The sequence below is a fragment of the Bos mutus genome, chromosome 1 (genome assembly GCF_027580195.1).
Source record: "Bos mutus isolate GX-2022 chromosome 1, NWIPB_WYAK_1.1, whole genome shotgun sequence".
Classification (NCBI taxonomy): Eukaryota; Metazoa; Chordata; class Mammalia; order Artiodactyla; family Bovidae; genus Bos; species Bos mutus.
In genome coordinates, this window is record NC_091617.1 from 149,103,373 (window position 1) to 149,119,070 (window position 15,698).

The following is a 15,698-nucleotide window of genomic DNA, read 5'->3' on the forward strand; positions in this document are numbered from 1 at the left end:
TCAATCATTCGCTCCCTTTTATTACTAATAATAAAGTGAAGTAAATAAGATTAGTGATTGCTTTGTAAGTACTATTCCATTCCTTGATATACCTGTTTTTTGTTTTTTTTTCAAGCTGAGGGATTTTTAAACTAAAATAATGCCATAAACATGCTGGCTGGCTTTCTTGGTCAGTGCGTATCAGGCCTCTGCACACTGCTGTTTTGGCTTTGTTGAGGGTCAGCAGCATTGTCTGTGAGAGCCGGGCAGTGAATCTGCCAGGATTTAAAGCCACACGCATTTCTGCTGCATGTTCTTTTTTTTAAAACAACCCTTTGAAAATGCAAAAATCATTCTTAACATGGGCCATACTGCTGGCTGTAGCTTGCTAACTCCTGTCTTAGGCAAACAATTATAAACATTCTAACAATGACAATATTCCCTAAGGTGATGATGAAAAGTCCAAATGCCAAACAAACAGTGAAAAGGATCCACAGATCCTAAGTACTCAGAGCCAAGGTGACACGGGCAGACCAAATACGCGCCCCGCTGGGTTTCCTGGGAGCGCCCACCGCCAGGCAAAGCCTCCTGGGGCAACCTGCCAATCCAGAGAGTCGGTGTTGCTCAAAGTTGCTCAGTTGTGTTTGACTCTTTGTGACCCCTTGGACTATACAACCCATAGGATTCTCCAGGCCAGAATACTGGAGTGGGTAGCCTTTCCTTCTCCAGGGAATCTTCCCAACCCAGGGATCAAACCCAGGTCTCCCACACTGTATGTGGACTCTTTACCAGCTGAGCCACAAGGGAAGCCCAAGAATACTGGAGTGGGTAGCCTATGCCTTCTCCAGTGGATCTTGCCGACCCAGGAATTGAACTGGGGTCTCCTGTATTGCAGGCAGATTCTTTACCAACTGAGCCATCAGGGAAGATATAAGTGTTGCTCAGGGTAAACAGTAAAAACTAATATTCGCAATGAAAAGTGCTGTCAGCTTAAAGGCTCTCCCACACGAAATGTATACTCTGCTGCGGGGTCCTCACACCATGCACTCCGCCAAGAGCCCTCTGGAGATTTACGCCATGCAGAGGCTGCTCTGTAACCACTCTCTGCTGAAAGGACTTCTTAGTTCAAGATTATTATAATGGGTCCTGGACAGAAGCTGCCCAAGTCTCTTTAGTGAATGTGTTAAAAAAAAAAAAAAAAAAATCTTAATTGGTAAAAGCAAAACAAAGAATAAACAAAATGATACAAAGAAATAATAAAGTCCCAGGTGACCCAATCGTCACCCCCTTCTTCCTCAGCTGCCCAGTGGAGGTGAGCTGTAATCCACTGAAACTGTGACGAGGCATCTGGGGGCTCTGCTTCCTCCCTGAGGGTCCCCACTGTGCCCACCCCGCCCTACGCCACCACCCTGCTGTGGGCACACCGGGTGGCACCCCCTCCAGGCCGCCTCCCCGATCCACCCGTAAGCTGGTCCCCCGTCCCCGGCACAGGGCATGCTGTCATCTGTTCGCTGGTCTGCCTCTCCCACTAGGCTCGTTTCTTAGAGAGTATAACAAACACATCTTACTCATTTCTGCAATTTTCCATGTGCAGCACACACTCGTCAGCTGAAAAATTGTTCTGTTTGACCTTTAAATATCTTACCTTGCATGGGTTTAATCTACAAGCAACCACAATCTGTAAGAAGTGGAGGAAATTCTTAGATAAAGCCAGCCAGGATCTTCTTTTTAAAATGATAAGCAAACAATATGACTGAACACTCTGCTCCATTCCCAGCAACTTCAGAGGCTTTACTGCCAAGTGACAAAATGCTGACACCACTTGTGAGCTTCCTTTAATGAAGAACACTCACATTTTCGAAACCAGCAGCCAGAGCTCAGACAGAAGATGTAACTGATAATTAGGTTATTCAGATTCCAGACTGGGATGAGCCACATGTTCAAAGCTGCCCTTCTGACCTTTGGACAAATTGGCAGAAATAGTTTCCTCAAACTGTGTGTGATAGATTTGAGTTGGAAACCCAATTTTATTCATTTCATGTGCTTAAAAACAGAAGTACATTGTCACAGGCCCTCAGCTGATCCAAACTATTACAGAAGGAGGGTTACGTTATCCCAGGACACCAAATGCAGTTTAAAAAACACAAACGACAGACAGATACCTGCTTTGCAGAGGATGAATCTTGGGAGACTTGGGCAGCTTGGAGGCCTCAATCGCGAGAAGCTGGACGGCACCGTTATCGGACGCTACGGCTAAGTAGTGGGAACCCTGGCAGAATGTGAGCGTCTTGACACGGCCCCCGACTCGGCTATAGGTGAGAATAGACCTGCACAAAGAAAAGCAGAACTGCGTTTCTGAAAAGCCACGGAGTATTACTATCGCTGACATTAAACAGCCACAGGACTGTTAACAAACAAAAAATGATACTCTGAGGTCTGTTTCCCTCCTTGATCGTGTAACAAAAATAATCCCCCTCAGAAGCACTGGCACAAAACCACCTTTCCTTCTGATATTTTCAAGTGGCCGTCTTCACACGCTTCTCTCTGATCAAGGAAAGACTGTCCACCCTCCTTTCCAGCTGGACTTCCCTCACTGTGGCCTGACCCAGCTTGCTTCCTTTCTGCAATTCCTGAAGCCCTCCTCTTACCCCTGCAGTTATTCCATAATCCCGCAGATGCAGCCTGCCACAGCAGGACGGCACTGGCTTGGGAATCACAGGGCCGAGTTCCACTAACTGACCACCAGTATGATTTGAGTCAAGCCACTTAACCTGCACTGCACCTCAGTTTACCCGTTTACAGCCCAACATTTCTAAGCAGGACATAGTGTAGCTCAATTAACATGTAAATCATGAAACGTTTATTAACACACAGTATTACTGTAATATTCAGTCTCTCCCACACACACATTGACCCCTCAAGCTGTCTGTCCCCCTCCTTTAAATTTACCACCGAACTTCCTGAATGTGACGAGCGGTGCCTGCAGAGTTCCTCCTTCATCACCCTCCACAAGGGTCACATACTCAGCCTTCTAAGCGGCCACTCCTTAAAGGTCACAAGCCCCAAAACACCAAATTTATTCACCTTTATCTTCTATAATTTATTATACAAGTTAATACATCTTAAATATACAAAAACTATTAAAAAAAAAAAAGAAGTAAAAACATAATTCTAACACCCAGAGAGAAACACTTTTGTTGTTTAGTCGCTAAGTTGCGTCTGACTCTCTGCGACCCCATGAACTGTAGCCCACCAGGCTCCTCTGCCCACGGGATTTCCCAGACAGGAATACTGGAGTGGATTGCCATTTCGTTCTCCAGGGATCTTCCCGACCCAGGGACTGGACCCAGGCCTCCTGCATTGTTAGGCGGATTCTTTACCACTGAGGTACCTGGGAAAACCACAGAGGAACACTACAGACATTATTATATAGCTTCCCAAAGAGTTTTCTATGCATATTACAGTATATTTATATTTGATTTATAAATAAATATGGAACATTTTATATATTAATCATGCCTCTCTAGTTCACTTTTTAATAGCAGCCTTGCTGAAATACATGTCATAAAGTGTAACATTTTAAAGTGTACAACTCAGTGACTTGGAGCATGCATGGGCATTTTATCCCTTCTATGGCTAAATAATATTCCATTATGTGGATATACTGTATTTGCTTATCCATTCAATAGCTGATAGACATTATGGTTTCCACTTTTTGGCTATTATGAATAATGCTACTATGAACACTCATTTATAGATTTTCATGTGAACAAATGTCTTCAGCTCTCTTGGGTTTATACCTAGGAGTAAAACTGCAGAGTAATAGGTAACTCTATGATTAGCATTTGAGAAACTGCCAAACCTTTTCCCAAACTTGCTGCATCACTCGACACTCATACCAGCAAAGTACAAAGGTGCTAATTTCTCCATGCTGTCTCCAGCACTTGTTCTTGTCTTTTTGATTAGTCATTCTAGTGGGTGTGATGTGGTATCCCACTGTGGTTCTGATCTGTATTTCCCTAAAGATGCAGAGTACCTTTTTTGCATACCTCCCAGTTACCCTTTATATTCTTAGGGGACTGGTTCCAGGACCCCCAGCAGATTCTAAAATCAGAATGAACTAGTCCCTCTAGGCCCTCTGTATCCAAGGGTTGCATATCAACAGAAAATATTCTATCCCTGGTTGACTGATTCTGCAGAACCCACAGGTATGAAGGGCCAACTCTATCTGAGTCCTCTGCTTTGTAATTACTTGTTTTCTTACTGTTGAGTTAAAACAGTTCTTTATATATTCAGAGTATTTATCTCATTCTGTGGGTTGTCCTTTCACTTTCTTGACAGTGTCCTTTGAAGTACAAATGTTCATAATTTTGATGAAATCACATCTATTTTTGTCACTGTATTTTCTGGTGGCATATTTCAGAAGTGAAAGTTGCTCAGTTGTATCCGACTCTTAGAGACCCCGTGGACCATACAGTCCATGGAATTCTCCAGGCCAGAATACTAGAGTGGGTAGCCTTTCCTGTCTCCAGGGGATCTTCCTAACCCAGGGATCGAACCCAGGTCTCCCTCATTGCAGGCGGATTCTTTACCAGCTGAGCCAGCAGGGAAGCCCAAGAATACGGCAGTGGGTAGCGTATCCCTTCTCCAGCGGATCTTTCCAACCCAGGAATCGAACCAGGGTCCCCTGCACTGCAGGTGGATTCTTTACCATCTGGGCTGCCTAAATCCAAGGTCATGAAGAATTACATGCCTATGTTTTCTTCTACAAGTTTTACAGTTTAGCTCTTACGTTCAGGTCTATGATCCATTTTGAAAAATTCTCTGCAAACCCATTCTTTTGCATGCAATTGCCCAGTAATCTCTACACCATCTGTTCAGGCTGTTCTTCCCCACACTCAGCTGTCCTGGCACCTATGTCAGAAAGCAGCGACCATAAACGCACCTCTGCGTGTCAGCTCTAGCCCACTGACTAATGCATTTATCCCTATGCCGGTAACACAGTGTCTTGACTGCTGTAGTTTGGTGGCCAATCTGGGAGTGTGATTTCTCCAACTCAGTTATTTCCTTAAGACTGTCTTGGCTACTTAAGTCCTTTGCATATCTTCATGAATTTTAGGATCAGAATGTCAACTTCTGTAGAAAAGGGCAGCTGGAAATTTCATAGGGAAAATCTGAGGATCAATTTGGGGATGTCAGCTATATTAACAAACAGCAAAAGTTTTCCACTGAATGAACATGGGATGTGTTTCTACTTAGGTCTTCTATAAATATTTTAAAATATTTCTTTCAGTGATGTTTGTAGCTTTCAGTATTCAAGTCTTGTATGTTTCTGTTAAATTTATTCTTCAGTACTTCATTGTTTCTGATGCTTTTGTATACAGAATTGCTTTCTTTAGTTCATCTTTGGATTGTTCACTGTTGGTGGTGGTGGTTTAGCAGCTAAGTTGTGTCAGACTCTTCCAAGTCTGTGGACTGTAGCCTGTCAGGCTCCTCTGTCCATGGGATTCTCCAGGCAAGAATATTGGAGTGGGTAGCCATTTCCTTCTCCAGGGGATCTTCCCAACCCAGGAATTGAACCCAGGTCTCCTGCATTGTAGGCAGGTGATTTACCAAGTGAGCTATGAGGGAAGCCCATAGTTCATTGTTAGCACACAGAAATCCAAGTGACTTTTATACATATAAATACAATATGATCGTATGTTCTACAACTTTTTGTTGAACTCATTTGATAGTTCTAATAGGTTTTTCTTTTTATTGCTTACTGACTGCCAATACAATTTTACTTCTTCCTTTCCAACCTGGATGCCTTATATTTCTTTTCCTTATCTAAATGACCCCACTAAGAAACCATGAAAGCAGTCAGAGTGGACATTCTTACTTACATGGCTCGCCTCACGGGCAAGTGTTCAGTCTGTAAGTATGATGTTAGTGGGCTTTTCATAGACGTCCTTATCAGCACTAAACTGTAACTACTTGAGTTGCTTTTAATCATAAAACAGTGTTAGATTTTAACAAAATCTTTCTAAGAATCTTTTGAGATCATCTGTGGTCTTCATCCTTTATTCTATTAATGTGATATATTCACTGACTGATTTTCAAATGTTGGAAAGGGTTTGCATTCTTGGGATAAACTGCACTTGGTCATGGTATATTATCCTTTGAACATGCTGAATTCCGTTTACTAGTATTTTGTTGAGGATTTTAATGCCCATATTACCTGTGCATCTTGGTCTACTGTTTTCTGGTCATATATTTTGCCTGGTTGTGGTATCAGGGTAACACTGCCCTTATAGAATGAATTACAAAATGTTCCCTCATCTATTTTTTTTGAAAAAGTTTTTGAAGGATGGGCGTTAATTCATTAAGTATTGGTAGAATGCACCATGAAATCATCTCAGCCTGGGCTTCTCTTTGTAGGAAGTTTTTCTTTTAATTACTAATTTAATCTTATTGTTATAGGTCTAAATATTCAGGTTTTCTATTTCTTATTGATTACCTCTGATAGGTTGTATCTCTCTAGGAATCTAATCTGTCCATTTCATCTAGGTTATTTTATTTGTTGGCATACAATTGTTCATAGTATTCTTCTGTGCTCCATAGCGATGTACTCAACAGTAACATTCCCTCTTTCCTTCCTAGTTTTAACTTTAGTAACTCTCCCTTTTAAAGGTTTGCCAATTCTTACCTTCCCAAAGAACTGAATTCTGCTTTTGCTGGTTTTTCTCCGTTATTCCCTATGTCATTTGTTTCTTCTTTGGTCTTTTATGATTTCCTTCCTTCTACTTGCTTTGGGTTTACTTTGCTCTTCTTTTTCTAGATTTAAGGTTAAAGCTAAGTTACTGATTTATGATTTTTCTTCTTTTTAAATACAGCTGCATGCAGCTATAAACTTCTTCAATACTCCTTTAACTGCACCCTTAAGTTTTGGTTTGTTGTGTTTTCATTTTCAGTCACCTCAAAGTATTTCTCTAATTTCCCTTTGAGCCATTGGTCATTTTGCCATGCGCTGCTTAACCTCTACAAACCTGTGAATCCCCCGAATTTCTGTTACTGATCTAGTTTCATTTCACCGTGGTTAAAGAACATGTGTGTTGATACAGCTCAGTGCTTTTAAATTTACTGAAGCTTGGTGTCTGTCCTAGATAATCTGCTGCAGTCGGGTAGAGTGTTCTATAGATGTCAGACCTGATAGGTCTGCAGTGTGCTCAACTCTTCTTACGGGAAGAGCATTAAAATCTCCAACTATTACTGTTAAACTACTTTCCCCTCCAATTTTGTCCGTTCTTCCTCCATGCAGGGGCTATGCTGTTAGCAGCGTGTTTGTAATTGCTATGTTTTCCCGATGGGATGACCCTGTTGTCATTATAAAATATCCTTGTCTATCTCTAGTATCGATTTTTGTGTTAAAATGTCTGAAATAAGCATAGCCACTCCAGCTCTTTTAGAAACTGTCTGCAGGGTGTACCGTTTTCAGCCCTTTTACTCTCGCACTGCATCTCTTGAATTTAAACTGTTGTCTCTTGTGGGAAACAGTCATGTCATGTTTTGTCTTACTTCCTGCCAACTCTGCCTTTGACTACGTTTAACGTGATTAGAATAAGGTAGGGCTTAGGTTTGACACTGTGCTATTTGTTTTCTCTGCGTCTTATGTGGGTTTTGGTGGTTGCTCTAGTCCACCGCTGCTCCTGTGTGTTATAAAGACATCTTCCAGTACATGATTTCAATCCCTAATTTCCTCTATCACACGTTTTTGAGTTTTACTAAATGTTTTTAAGGGTTTCTTTTAGTGGTTTCCCTGGAAAATACAATCAACATCTAAACACAATCAGATGAGCACCAATTTTGCTCCAATACATCTGCTCCCTCCTCCCTTGTCTGTACTATTACTGTCATACAAATTACACCTTTATGCACTATAAACTCAATGCAGTTTTATAATTATTTCTTTACATAGTCTTCTTTTAAATCAGACAGCAGAAAGAGTTACAGAAAAAAACTAACTTGTACTGTCTTATGTTCACTCCTGTATCTATTGATACCTTTACTTGATGCTCTTTATTTCTTCATGTGGTTCAAGTTAGTCTCATGTCCTTTCCTGTCAGCACGACAGACTCCTTTTGGTATTTCTTTCAGGTGAAATCTTCTGGCAATAAATTCCCTGTTTTTATTTACCTTGGAATATCTTAATTTCTCCTTTGTTTCTGAAAGACAATTCTGCTGGATATAGAATTACTGTCAGTCTTTTTCTTCCTAGACTCTGAATATATCATCTCACTGACTTCCAGGCTCCACCATTTCTGATTGAATGTCAGCTATTAACCTTACTGAAGGTCCCTCGTACAAGATGAGTCTCTTTGCTCTTTTGCTTCAATATTTTTCAACAATTGCTTCAACAATTTGCTTATCATGTCTCTCGTATGGCTCTCTTTGATCTTTGTCCTATTTGGAGTTAGCTGAGCTCCTCAAATGTGCAGATTAATGCTTCTCACCAAATCTGGGGCGGGGGCGGGGGGGTGGTTCAAGCCGTATTTCCTCCAATGTTCTCTCTCCTTGCCTTTTGGGACTATCATGTGTATGTTGGTACACCTGACGGTGGTCCACAGGCCTCTGAGGCTCTGTTTGGTTTTCTTTATTCTCTTTTAGTTTTTATACTTCTGAATGGATGTCAACTATTTTCTATTTTCAAGTCCCTGGTTTTTTCTCTCGCCAGTTGAAATCTGCTGTTCAGCCCTGAACTCTTCATTTCTGTTATTATACTTCAGAACGCCAGGATTTCTGTTTATCATTTCTATCCCTTTATTGACATTGTCTATTTGTTGATACATTTTTCTCATAATTTCCTTTTAATCCTTTAGACATAATTTCTTCTAATTTTTTGAACATATTTTTAATCACTAATTTAAAGTCATTGTCTAAAAAGTCCAATTTCTTGGATTAGTGAGGTACTGTTTCTATTGCCTGCATTTTTTCCTGTATATAGGACATACTTCCCTATTTCTTTGCCTGACTTTTAACTTTTGTCCAAAACTAGACATTTTAACTGGTATGTATTGACTTCGGAAATAAGATACCAATGTTGTCACTGCTTGTTTAGTGACTTGCCTAGAGACCAATCCTACAAAGTCTTTATTTCTCATGCGTGGCCACTGAACTCTCGCGTCAGTTAAATTAATGATCAGCTAATGACTTTCCTGGGGTCATTAAAGAATCTGCCTGCCAATGCAGAAGAAATGGGTTCGATCCCTGGGTTGGGACGATGTCCTGGAGAAGGAAATGGCAACCCCCTCCAGTATTCTTGCTTGGCAAATTCCATGGACAAAGGTGCCTGGCGGGCTACAGTCCATGGGGTTGCAAAAGTCAGATACAACTTAGTGACTAAATAACAATGACATTCCTTATATCTCATGAACTGATGCGAGGTCCAGCCCTTGTGAGGCTCTCCGTGCTAGCTGTGGCACACCCTCAACAAAGCAGTTTACAGCTCGGCCTCATCCTTCATCTCCTGCTCACACAGAGACTCAAGGTCAGCCACAGCTGAGAACCTGCAGCCTCCAGAGTTCTTTCTTGGGCTTATACACAACCCTGCAAGTGCATGTGGTCTTATAGACACCCATGCATACATCCAAACTTTTCAAAAGCCCCCTACTGATATCACACACTTGCTTTAAAGTTTTTCGTGAGCCTCTTCTTAGCTACAACTGGGACTGCCACCTCAGGCAGCTGCAATGTTAAACAAATCCCATCAATAATTTCAACAAATGCTCCATGGGTAGAGTTTTTCCTCAAAGAACAAAGTAACAGCTCAAACGAAGACAGGACAGGCCCTGATCGTGGCGGTTTACAGCAAGCTGGTCAAATGGTGATAATTCTCTGGAAACGGGGCCTTGGAGGAGTTCAAAGCCTTTACGACCCCTCCAGGGGCTACTAAGCTGTTGGTTTTCATGGTTACTGTTAAGTTTTCCAAAGCCACTGTACAGCTTGGAAGTAGTGGGGGATGAAATCAGGGCTCACATCCATGGCTTGCTGTTCTGAGAGTCAGCCGTTTTTCTCAAACAACAATTTTCAGATTGATGAAGGACTTTAATTTCTAGAATCCTGAAAAAGTTGATTTTGACAGTTTTTGACAGTTTTTGCCAGTGTTCTCATTGTTTTTAAGGAGTAAAATAATTTTGAAAATTCTTACTCTGTCTTTCTAAAAACAGAAATCCTACATGAGTTCTTAAACCAACTTCTCAAAACTGTATTTTCACAGACTGTATCAATATAGTCCATACCAAAAAAATGTATTTCTACAGCAATCACTTTATTACCACAATAATCACTTACTTATCCAGTTTCTCTCCTTCTGCTGAATCTTTAGTTTGCTCCCAGTTTTTTATAATTAAAAAGAAGGCAAGAAAAGACAACACTCAGAATGGGAGAAAACAATAAGCAAGTGAAACAACTAACAAAGAATTAATTTCCAAAATATACAAGCCACTCATGCAACTCAATACTATAAAAGCAAACAACCCAATCAAAGAGTGGGAAAAAGACCTAAACAGACATTTCTCCAAAGAAGACAAACAGATGGCTAATAAACACATAAAAAGATGATCAGCATTGCTCACTATCAGAGAAATGCAAATCAAACTACAGTGAGGTATCACCTCACATGGGTCAGAATGGCCATCATCAAAAAATCTACAAACAATAAATGCTGGAAAGGGTGTGAAGGAAATGGGCCCTCTTGCTTTGTTGGTGGGAATGTAAACTGGTACAGCCACAATGGAGAACAGCCTGGAGATTCCTTAAAATACCAGGAATAAAACCACCTATGACTCAACAATCCGACTACTGGGCATATACCCTGAGAAAACCATAACTGAAAGACACATGTACCCGAATGCTCACTGCAGCATGTATACAACAGCTGGGACGTGGAAGCAACCTGGATGTCCACCAACAGATGAATGGATAAAGCCAGCTTTGGTATATATATACACAATGGACTATTGCTCAGCCATAAAAAGGAACACATTTGAGTCAGTTCTAATGAGGTGGATGAACACAGAGCCTATTATACAGAGTGAAGTAAGTCAGAAAGAGAGAAACAAGTATCATATACTAACACATATGTGGACTCTGGAAAGACGGTACTGATGAACCTACCTGCAGGGCAGCAGCTGAGATGGAGATTAGAGAAGAGATGTGTGTGCAGACTCAGCAAGGGGTGGGTGGGATGAATGGAGGGAGAACAGGGAAACAGATGCCCGACCATGTGTACACAGAGAGCCAGCGGGAGTTTGCTGGATGACTCAGGGAACTCACACTGGGGCTCTGTGACAACCTACAGGAGTGGGATGGGGTGAGGGTGGGAGGGAGACTCAAGAGGGAGCTGTATATGTACCTATGGCTGATTCATGTTGATGTGTGGCCGAAATCAAAACAATACTGTAAAGCAATTATCCTTTGATTAAAAATAAATAAAAATGTTAGGGGAAAATAAAAGCCAATCTGAACAGCCTCAAAACTAAATATCTGAATTAAATCTTTCTTCTTCTTAGAATATGTTCATCATAAAGGCTTGTGATACATAAAGTCCAAAGCCTTCCATGGATGATGGATGTATGAACTATACTCACCAAAGGTCACTGTGTGAGAACACCCAATTGTTTTACTAGGCTTTCATGCCACTTGGCACTTTTACTGCATTTGAGAGCTGCTGATAAATCTAGATAGCATATTCAAAAGCACAGACATTACTTTGCCAACAAAGGTCCGTCTAGTCAAGGCTATGGTTTTTCCTGTGGTCATGTATGGGTGTGAGAGTTAGACTGTGAAGAAGGCTGAGCGCCGAAGAATTGATGCTTTTGAACTGTGGTGTTGGAGAAGACTCTTGAGAGTCCCTTGGACTGCAAGGAGATCCAACCAGTCCATTCTGAAGGAGATCAGCCCTGGGATTTCTTTGGAGGGAATGATGCTAAAGCTGAAACTCCAGTACTTTGGCCACCTCATGCGAAGAGTTGACTCACTGGAAAAGACTCTGATGCTGGGAGGGATTGGGGGCAGGAGGAGAAGGGGATGACAGAGGATGAGATGGCTGGATGGCATCACTGACTCGATGGACATGAGTCTGAGTGAACTCCGGGAGTTGGTGATGGACAGGGAGGCCTGGCGTGCTGTGATTCATGGGGTTGCAAAGAGTCAGACACGAATGAGCGACTGATCTGATCTGATCTGATAAATCTCTTTCTTAAACGCTCCCTTCTGTTGCAGTATGACATAACTTAAATGGTTTCTTCTCTCTTCTTTTCTGACTGCTCTCTTCCTATCCCCAAAATTCAATTTTGTAAAGTTCAGGCCTCAGGTTAACCCTTTACTTCAGGGTAGCCATATCACTCAAAAACTTCAACTTCTAATACTATCTCAGACTCTAAACTATGTAATCCTAACACTGATAATTTCTTGCACTACTCTTCATTGGAATAACACTATACTTAGATGTTTTACCATCAAATTTGGCAAGTACCAAATACATCAGTGTTTCCTAAAATCGAGAAGCTAAATGAGCCAAAAATGGGGGAGCACAAAGAGCATATATGGAAAATACAGTTTAGAATACTACAAAGGATTAAATTTTAAAAATCTATGTAAAAAGTAAAAAAAAAAAAAACACAGCAATTTTTCAAGAATTAGTCCACAAAGGAAAAACTAAAAGTTTAACTGAAATAAGAAAGAAGCAAACGGCAGAGCTAAGATCCAGATGGCCTAAATCACCGATGCAATTCAAGGAGAAAGTCAGAGCTGCAATGGGGTGGTCAGCCAACATACTGCATGAGGGAAATACCCAGGCAGTCAGAAGGTACTAGTGAGACCGCCTAAGAAACACAGCACCGCTTTGAAGGCCTCCTTCTCCCTCATCAGCTCACAAAGGCACATGATGAGGGCAACACTTTCTATTCCCTCGCCCTCTTTCTCTCCCTGGACCTGGAATGAAGCATCTCCAAGCTAAGGCTTACAGTCTGCTCTTACAGACAAGAAAGCCCCCGTGTCCAGAGGACACCCATTCTCCTAAACATCATACAAACGTTCCAAAGACTACAGTTACTGCCAGCTGAACTGCCACATTTTCTGGTTTACCACTACCTAAAATATGACACGGGGACAAAGGCATGGCTCTGTGATAAAAAGCATCTGGAATTAACAAGAGGTTTCTGCAAAGTTAATGGATGATTCCAAGTTTTTACTTGAGAGGCTTACTCAAACCAATTAAACTTACCCTACTAATAAAAGCAAAAATGAATACAACTAATGATGATAATAACAAAGAACCATTTGGAAAATAGTTATCAGAGATTTTTAGAACATTAATCAAAATGCTAATAATGGTGGGGGAAAATCAAAAGAATGGCTGTAGGCAGGGAGGAGGCAGGCATTTTATGCAAAGGAACATGAGGGAACATTCTAGTTATGTTCTGTATCTTGAGAGTGGTTTTTAAGTTGCACAAGTTTGTGTATTTGCTGGATCTTTTGGAATGGTTAAGATCTGTGTGCTTCACAGCATACAAACTTTATGCCCAAGAAGAAAGGGAGAACTATAAACAAATATTAGCAATATACATGGCTGAAATTTTTGGGAGAAATGTTCTGATATCTGTGACTCACTCTGAAATACATTTTTAAAAGATGAATTGATAGGAAGATGGATAATTATACGACACAGCAAATAATGTAAAATTGTTAAGTATTTAGAGTCTTGCCACAAGCATGTGTGTTCACTGGAAAACCTCTCTCAAGGTTTGAAAATTTCATTTAAATATTGACCAAAAAATTGCCTCATGGAGCCAAGATTCTTTTACTGGTTTTCAACTTATGTTCTGACCAACGCAGTGCCAAGAGTGAATGAACATGAAAAATAACTAAGCATGCTGCAAAGATTAGAGCAGAATTAACAGAACAAAATCATATCAGGTCGGTAAGGAGTAAACTTATTAATTAGTTTATCAAAGATATTTTGTTGACCATTTTGTGGTTACTGGTCAAATGGTCAGTGGTCAATGATTAGACATCAATGACTCAATGGTCATAAACTTGAGCAAACTCCAGGAGAGTGGGGACAGAAGAGCCTGGTGTGTTGCAGTCCGTGGGGTTGCAAAGAGTTGGACACAACTTAACTGACTGAAAAACAGCATGGTCAATGAACTGATAATGAGAAAAGTACCAAAGGTTCCCCACATCTTTTCATGTACATAGATTCAATTTTGATTTCTAATAGCTTTCTTTTCGGATCCAGACCAAATTAGGCACACAACTACAAAGTTGTACAAATCTAAAATATCTCCCCCATTTATCATAACCTCATCATGCATATGTGAAGAGTCTTCAAGATTTCAACTAATAATTATGTCTCTCTTGACTGGGCACTCTTATCATTTCCTACTTTCTCTGTTGCTCACACTCCATCTAACCCATTCAGCAAATCTTGTTGATGCCAGCATTAAAACATACCCAGAATCTGATCATTTCCCACTATGTCCCCCATCTCGCTCAGTTACAGAAAAAGCCTCCTAATCCTTCTACCCTGCACCTCCTCAGTCTATTCTCAACACAAGAGCCAGAGTAATTCTGTTGAAGTTTGACTCAGATCATGTCTCTCCACCATGCAGAACCATCCAAAGGCCCCCACACCTCACTCAGAGGCTAAGCCCCTCACGACAGCCTGCAAGGCCCTGTGAACTCGGGCCCTCTGACTTCCTTCTCCCTCACACAGACCTTCCTGTTCTTCCCCGAACATGCCAAACATTCTTCTGTCTCTGAGGCCCATGTTTCCTCTGCAGAGAAGGCTCTTTCCCAGGACATCCGTGGCATTTTCTCTCATCTTTGTCAGGGGCTTCTTTAAAGGATACCTTCTCCGTGAAGAAGTCTCTAGCCAATTTCTTTAAACTCTAGTCTACCCCACCCACTCACCCTCTACCCCTCTTTTTCTGCTATCATTTTTTCCAATAAAATTTCTTACCATCCAAAAACACAACCTGTTTTACTTACTTACACAATGTTTATTGTCTGTCGCCTCTCCCACTGACGTTAATTTTCCCAGAACATGTATTTGTGTCTATTTATCACCACTGTATTCCTGGTACCTAAAACAGTACCTGTCACGGAGTGAGCACTCAGTGACTGGGTCGGGGGGTGGCCTCTCCGCCTAGGTGCAGGTTACCTGGTGGTGGTGGTCTTCCCCTCCATCTTCTGACTGTTCCAGATTTTCACTGTGCCATCATTTGAACACGTGGCAAACAGTGAATGCTCATCAGAGACTCTAATCCGATTCACAGCAGACTTATGTTCGTGAAGATGTGCCACAAGTAGCCCCTTAGGCCGCCACCCTGAGGAAAACCAGGAGCGTGTCTTAAGTTTCAGTTTACAGATACAATCTTCCCTTTATGCCCAGCTACAAGCATCAACAGCCAACAGGAGAACAGTTCATAAGAACTAAACAAAGGGTCCCAAGAGCTAGTCAATACTGAGTGGCCTACTGGACCACATCAGATATTATTGCCTATGGAGGAAGATATCCTTTCAAACAGCCTTAGAAAGACTGCCCTAAGGCCTTCTCCAGCATCTAAGAGGGCACACTAGCCATCTGCTACCAGGAAAAACCCCAACTACTTGCTCAACGGCAAGAGGTAATGACTACCTTGATGTAGAGAAATGGGGCACTAGGGAGAGAGCCCACT

General features: G+C 41.4%; 1 protein-coding gene across 2 annotated transcripts in view; it reads right to left on the bottom strand.

The window, feature by feature from the left end:
• PIK3R4 (phosphoinositide-3-kinase regulatory subunit 4) overlaps positions 1-15,698 on the bottom strand; it is a 78,555-nt gene that overhangs the window by 8,192 nt on the left and 54,665 nt on the right. For both annotated transcript variants that reach the window (XM_070377193.1, XM_005898395.3), the window contains 2 exons: positions 15,182-15,347; positions 2,142-2,306 (listed from right to left, as the gene is read on the bottom strand). In XM_070377193.1, coding sequence (XP_070233294.1) covers positions 2,142-2,306; positions 15,182-15,347 — 331 coding nt within the window. The remainder of the gene's footprint in view (positions 1-2,141; positions 2,307-15,181; positions 15,348-15,698) is intronic.